Here is a 6,725-nt window from a genome sequence, read left to right on the forward strand (position 1 = left end):
GGCTATAATCTGACATGTTTGATATTCATTTATTCAGCAACATCATTCTCTCTGACACACACACACACACAGTCACACAAAAACACACCCTTCAGAGCGAGAGGTGACTTTTTCTGTCATGGAGTCCCAACACCATCCACCGCATACAGTAGGCTAGTATCTGCCTTGTGTCGGCGGAAGAAAAACCCAGTGAAAGACGTGGAGGGGAGTGTGTGTGAGTGAGAGCGCTAGAACAGGCCGCGAGGTGACAAGCTCAGAGGGGTCCCTCTAAAACGGAAAGGGAACTGATACGGACCAGATTATATTGGCTAAAAACGTCAATCAGTTTTCCTGGAGGAATTTTAATTGCCCTGGGGGCCCTTCTTATCACCCCACGGGGGGTTATTAATATACTCCACGTGATAAGGGAGGCAGAGTTATTGGCTAGCGGCTGTGGTTAGGTTCTTTGTATGTTTATAAAATCGTCCATGACACATAGCTAAAGCATAATTACAACAATGTCTTTAGCGTTTTTGACCACTGTCCGCGGCCACAGAGCCTGTCACGAGAGACGTCAGCAGAGCCACTTTGAAACACTCTGCTGTTGGTGTAAGCACTGTCCAGGACGTTTCACACTATGTGCACTATCTGAATGTCCCTTTGGATAAAAGCGACTGCTAACTGAATAAAACGTACTGATGAAGTTTAAATCTGGTGCCACGTTTGAAAGAATGTGCCCATATTCTGAGCTTCGTGTTTTTGGTTTGACCTGTCAAATTACGCACCAGTACTTGCACTGTATTGTAGGTATGAAATGTCGACCAAAGTATAGGGGGATATTCACTAAGGGGCCCTTTCTAGAAGTCGAACCGTCAGTTTTGCACACAGTGCTGGCAATTATGACGGTCTCTTTTCCGGCACGGCTGTGCGTAATAGTTCAAATTGACGTAGCCTATTAGACCTACGTTTAAATGCGGGCTACGAAAAGCTTTGCGTGATCACAGTCACATTTACAACATGATTTCGGAACACTTAAGTATTAAATGTAATAAATGTTCAATTGTAAGTGTTCCAATTTACAGAGTTCAAAATAGTGCTTTGAATCAATTATATGTCGGCTATCGCCACGTCATCCATTGACACATTTAAATGTTTAATGGCAGAAACCTATGGAACATGGAAACCGGGATTGGAAAGTGGTGGTGGTGGTGAAGGGAGGGGGCTTCAGGGCAACGGCATCAGGCTACCGAACCCCTGAAAGAGGCGGGTCAATCTTTCTCCTTCAACATATCCAAACAACACGGCGATTACACTGGTTCATCTGCACCGCCTCTCCGTTTCAGACATCCCGCCCCAACGGAGTGACACTGGTTCATCTGCACCGCCTCTCCGTTTCAGACATCCCGCCCCAACGGAGTGACATCACGCGGCGCAGTGAGGGGCTTCGCCCTGTTCCAACTCCAGTTACAAAAACAGACATTTTAGCTGTCATAGAAGAGACACGCTGGCCTGCACCGACTTTCCTGGACTGTGTAGCCCACTCCATTGCCCCGTCTAACCCGGGATGGCGTGTACGTGCGTGTCAGTGTGTGTGCGAAAATGAAGCCTCAATTCCGGATTAGCACACCTCCGGTTGCCACCACTTAAAATCTATAATTTCGTTTAAAAAAGTGGGGTGTATGTTACTCAGCGGGGTTCATTTCCTTGGTGCGCGCGAGCAGGACCTGGATGGCATAATGCTCCCGAGCCCTCTCACCTCGACGCCGTTCTCAGTCAAGGATATTCTGAAGCTCGAGCAGGAACAGCAGCAGCAACAACAATCTCAGCAGCTTCAGTCGCGCCACTTGGACCACCAGCACCTCCCGTCCCACGCGCAGCACTTGCATCAGCAGTCGCCCCACCAACAGCACTACCAGACTCCGCCGTCCTGCATGCTCGCCGGTGCCGGGGAGAGCCCCGCGTTCTCGGACGGGGAGGATAACCTGGCGTACCTCAGCTCGCTGGCGGTCCGGGACGGGCACGGAGAGGCTAGCCTGTCCCCGGAGATGTACGTCCACTCCGGTCTAGGGCACCTGAGCGACCCGAAGCTTGAGGTGGAGCTGGAGGAGCAGGGCACAAGTGAGTTCCGGAGATGACTTATGTAGCTCGGTAGCCATACAATATGTGTAATGTTGTCGTAATTACAGACAAAGGAAAGTATATCAGACATATGTCCTGAAGCTTGTAGGTTGTGTCTCTGGTGAAGAAAAGGCCTGCATGCACGTCACACTAAAATCCACTGCAAATTCGATTTTTATTTGTATTTGACATCAATAAGGAAGACGGTTAACGTAAATAAAACTATAACAAGTATTGGTCACTTTGGTTAAATGGCTTCTATTTAGGTATTATATTTTGACATGAAAAGATATTTTGACATGAAAAGTTAGATCTATAACCGTTTATCTGTTTTTTGCATTGGCCATTGTGAATGAGATTAAATAGGCTACAGAGAAATGATACTCTCATCGTGCCAAGATACAATGCTTATGTTGAAAGTTTGGACGAATGAATTATGTTTCGAAATGTCAAACAGTTCTTAGTGGATAAACCATTCTGGCCGTAAAAGTTTTATGATATGGCGCATAAGTGAACAATGGTTTTAAGAGGCCTTAAAAGTAAACGACACCCAGAAGTAGTCTGCATAAACAGTCTAAGTAAACGTTGTGAAAATAACTAATGTCTTTGGACGTGATGGATATGTTTGTACCTGGTTTCTACTCTTGACTGTTATTTATGGACGAAACTTTGAATTACACTTGTAGAACGTGCATGCTTGGAGCTTATACATTTGTTAGTAGTGAATTATTAAGAGACTATTCTTGTGGTGTTTAAAATGTTCGTTAGGCCTACGTTATTCAGACAACAAATAAATACATCATTAAATTACAAATGATCAAATTGCCTCGACTCAGTGTCTTAAATTACACTGGAGGGAAAAGCTGCGCGGTGAATACAAATAGGCTTATCTTCATGGACTCCAGAAATGTTTACGTCTCTCATTTGAACCCACAGAGAGTTGCGGCGTGTCTTCCAAGCCTCTGGAGGGTGGGGAGGACGGCGGGCAGGGAGACTCGGAAAGGCCGACCAAACAGAGGACCAGGCGGAAACCTCGAGTTCTCTTTTCCCAGGCCCAGGTCTTCGAGCTGGAACGGCGCTTCAAGCAGCAGCGCTACCTGTCCGCCCCGGAGCGGGAGCACCTGGCGAGCACTCTCAAACTCACCTCCACGCAGGTCAAAATCTGGTTTCAGAACCGACGGTACAAATGCAAAAGGCAGCGACAGGACAAGTCACTCGAGCTGGCGGGCCACCACCACCCTCCCCCACCGAGGCGAGTCGCCGTACCCGTCCTGGTCAGGGACGGGAAGCCCTGTCTTGGTGGTCCACAGAACTACAACGCGGCCTATGGATCGAATCCCTATAGTTATAACGGATATCCGGGTTATACATACAACAACCCAGCGTACAACAGCAACTACAGCTGCACATACACAAGCATCCCGGCCTTACCGCCCACTACCACGGCCAACGCCTTCATGAACATGAACTTGGGCAATATTGGCGGCCTGAGCGCTTCGCCTCAGCCACAAACGCACCAAGGAGCTACGGTGACGCCGTGTCAAGGGACATTGCAGGGGATCCGAGCCTGGTAAAGGACCCCTCGTGACCGGAATCTAAGTTTTATCGAGCTTTCAGCTTTCAAATGGATCCATTTTATTCATTGTGTGTTATTTTCGTTGCAGTATCTCGGAAACAGTGTTGATTGTATGTAGTCAGGCCTGACTGATGATCTGGTTATATTCTGATATGTCAGCTTCTCTCTCGTTCACCGGTAAACGCCTATTGAAATGTCACCATACATTACAGTTTGGTTGGATTTGGGGACAATTCACGATGACCAACAGTGTCGCCACTTACGGTGCTGTAATGGAAGAATCAAGTTTTCCAGGCAAGTTTTGATGACGTCAAACTTTGAACTTGATGACTGTGAACCGCTGAGGCCGATACAAATCATGGTTGCCCACGTGCGCACTGGGAAACCTAATATTGCCCTCAGTTTTACGCATAGGTGCTTTTTTTTAATCAAAACTATTTTAATTCTTTGATAATTTGATCAAATATTTTTGCTAGTATTTCCCAATATGAAACAAGAAATCTCAACGACAGACTAACACAGAATTTCCTGCTCGCATTTGGAATGTGATTTGTAGTGTATTTTACTCTGAACTGCACGAGTGCCTGTTTATCCTGACAGGACAGTTTTATATGGGATCAGACACAGCCTCGACGCCTAAACATGAATAAAATTCTGTTGAAAAACTAAGAATTTACTTTCTAAAATCGAAAGAATCCCATACTATCATATCATAAAGCTATTTGGCAAGTGTACCTTCAATAGTCAATTTTCTTGGGAATGAACGGCTGTTCTTTTAACGCGCGTGCTGCGCTGGTGCTTCTAATTATATCAGTATTCCATTATATAATATATATCTATAAAACTGAATCAAAATGTTATAAAACAGTTTTTCATTGAGTTGGGTGAATGTGGAAGACAACCACAGAACCCGTGACCCACGCTAGTTTTCCTCGAATCATGCAGCGCCTTGCTTTTCTTTACCAAAACAAGAAAAGACATGGATATGAAGATGAGAAAAATATGCCCTTTCTTCATGGAAGATTAGGCGGAACAAGTGTCTTAATATTTAATGGAAAATAACGTTAAGACAACGAGAACAAAACACACACAGAACAACGACAAATAGACCTATACGAAGGTGTGCATGGGCTTCCTCGAAAAATGCAAAATAAATATGTTTTTTTTGTTGTATTTAATGATAGTATTCTGAACATGGATTCGGACTGGTGGTCCTAAAGGAGCTTTGTCGAAGCCTCTTGTCATTTTGAAAAGTGTCGCGCGGGGAGGCGGTTGGAAAGGGCCGGGCCACAGGCACACTCGAATTAATTGTCAGGGTGCCAGGCGGTGTGAAAGGGGGAAGTTATTCTCCAATTGAGGGCCTTTAAGGACGCGATTAGGCACCTAAAATACCCTGAAAGAGGTAGCTCGAACAGGGCTGGAGAGCCCGAATAATGGGCTTTATTGGATACGCGGACAAAAGGTGTGGGGTAGGCAGGCCCGCGCACTCAGCAAAGACAAAGAAGCCCAGGGGCTGCGAGATTGACGTCCTAATATTCCAATTTGAGGCACAGGCAGCGCGTTATTTTAACTGGCTGTTCTATACAACGGAAAAAAAACGTGTTCACTTTTGTTCGCTTTTAGGGGGGTTTTGTTCCCAGAGAATAGGTCTCTGATTTGGGGCGGAGATCTCGAGCCCCAACCGTGATTCTCTGGGGCAGCCGGGGCTGCAGAAAAGTCGACGGGGGGCGGGGGTGTGAAAGAGAGGGTATTATTGCTACAAGTTTCACCATTTCTAATTCTTAAAATGAGAGGGAGAGAGAGAGCTTTGGGAGAGGAAAGAAAAGGAAGCGGGGTATAGTGGACTGAGAAGCTCATAGTAGTTTGCTTGTTTTGTGGGGAAAATAGAATATTACTTTTAGGCTACGCATGCAGAGAAACTCATCAGTCAACATTACACTGCTCACACCTGTCCAGTATAGAAGTCAAGTAATTCATGTAGCCTAATTCTACAACGGTTGAAGACATATGAAACAATATTTTGTTTACATTCAAGTTTCAGAATCTTTTTATTTTTATTAAATATTTTATCTACCAAGCACATACATGGAATGAAAAGAGACAGTGAAATATGTCTCATAAAGTCAGCCATGGCGGTTATGCCGGAATGTAAAAACTTAACTTTAACTCTCTTTATCATTCTTTCTGTGGGAAAACTTTAGCCTTGCATACCAGGACGGTCTGGGAGCGAGAGGGGAAATAGAAATTAGCCAGACACGCGCAAGCAGCGGTTCAGACCAAAGACATTAACCAGACGAGCCGCAGCCGTCACAGAACCCTCGGATGGGCTCGCGGAGGTGAAGCTCGTGTTATTACTGCGAAGAGCTAAAGCATCCGAAGCACATAAAGATTGGGAGCGCGAGGGAGGAACTGCGGGCTACATGAACAGCTCGTGGGAAAGGTCCAGCAAAGCTGTCTCGAGCATTTCGTTATTGAGACATATTCTGAGGGAGTAGAACACGTTAAACGTTGGAAATATTTTAAGAATCATTAATGTTAGGACAAACCGGACCTTCTTTGGCAGTTTTTGGGGCATTGACCCTAAAAATACATTTGGAAAAACGTAGGCTATTTACCCTTTGATGTGCATACAGTAAGTAGGGCATGGGAAATGTTGATATCCTGTCAACATAGCTACACTTAATAAATATACCAAAATACAGGATTTAATTCAACCATATTTTTAAGTAATTTAAACTTCTATAGCCTAAATATTTAACACCTAAAAAGGAAGTAAATTACAGTAGGCCTATGCTTGAGAATCACACACACACACACACCAACATACACACACACACACACAAACACATCCACCCACACACAAGCTGACACAAGACGATCAGCCACATCTCCTCGGCTCAGTGTTCCCGAGATTGAAATCTGCAAATAAACTCATACTGTTGTTGGTAACAATTTAAGGACTGTATTAACCTCTCGGGGCTCTATCGCGGGACCTTCAACTCTTAATCTCATGTGGGGACAAAACAGATTTAGAGCAATCAGCCAAACCGTA

At 45.1% G+C, this 6,725-nt stretch overlaps 1 protein-coding gene across 1 annotated transcript; it reads left to right on the forward strand.

Annotated features, from left to right (window-relative positions):
• Positions 1–1,289: 1,289 nt before the first annotated feature.
• LOC146237444 (homeobox protein Nkx-2.5-like) lies at positions 1,290–4,304 on the forward strand. The gene is made up of 2 exons (XM_084685641.1): positions 1,290–2,097; positions 3,034–4,304. Exons 1-2 carry the CDS (start codon positions 1,659–1,661, stop codon positions 3,669–3,671), a joined length of 1,077 nt encoding a protein of 358 aa, XP_084541767.1. The 5' UTR covers positions 1,290–1,658; the 3' UTR covers positions 3,672–4,304.
• The last annotated feature ends 2,421 nt before the right edge of the window (positions 4,305–6,725 follow it).

This window comes from Hypomesus nipponensis, chromosome 21 (genome assembly GCF_054491055.1).
Source record: "Hypomesus nipponensis isolate SF chromosome 21, ASM5449105v1, whole genome shotgun sequence".
NCBI lineage: Eukaryota > Metazoa > Chordata > Actinopteri > Osmeriformes > Osmeridae > Hypomesus > Hypomesus nipponensis.

Bases quoted from the DNA above. Each gene is read 5' to 3' on its own strand.
- LOC146237444 (XM_084685641.1), top strand. From the start codon at position 1,659: ATGTTACTCAGCGGGGTTCATTTCCTTGGTGCGCGCGAGCAGGACCTG. The intron at 2,098-3,033 runs GTGAGTTCCGGA...TTGAACCCACAG, and splicing joins GCTGGAGGAGCAGGGCACAA to AGAGTTGCGGCGTGTCTTCC.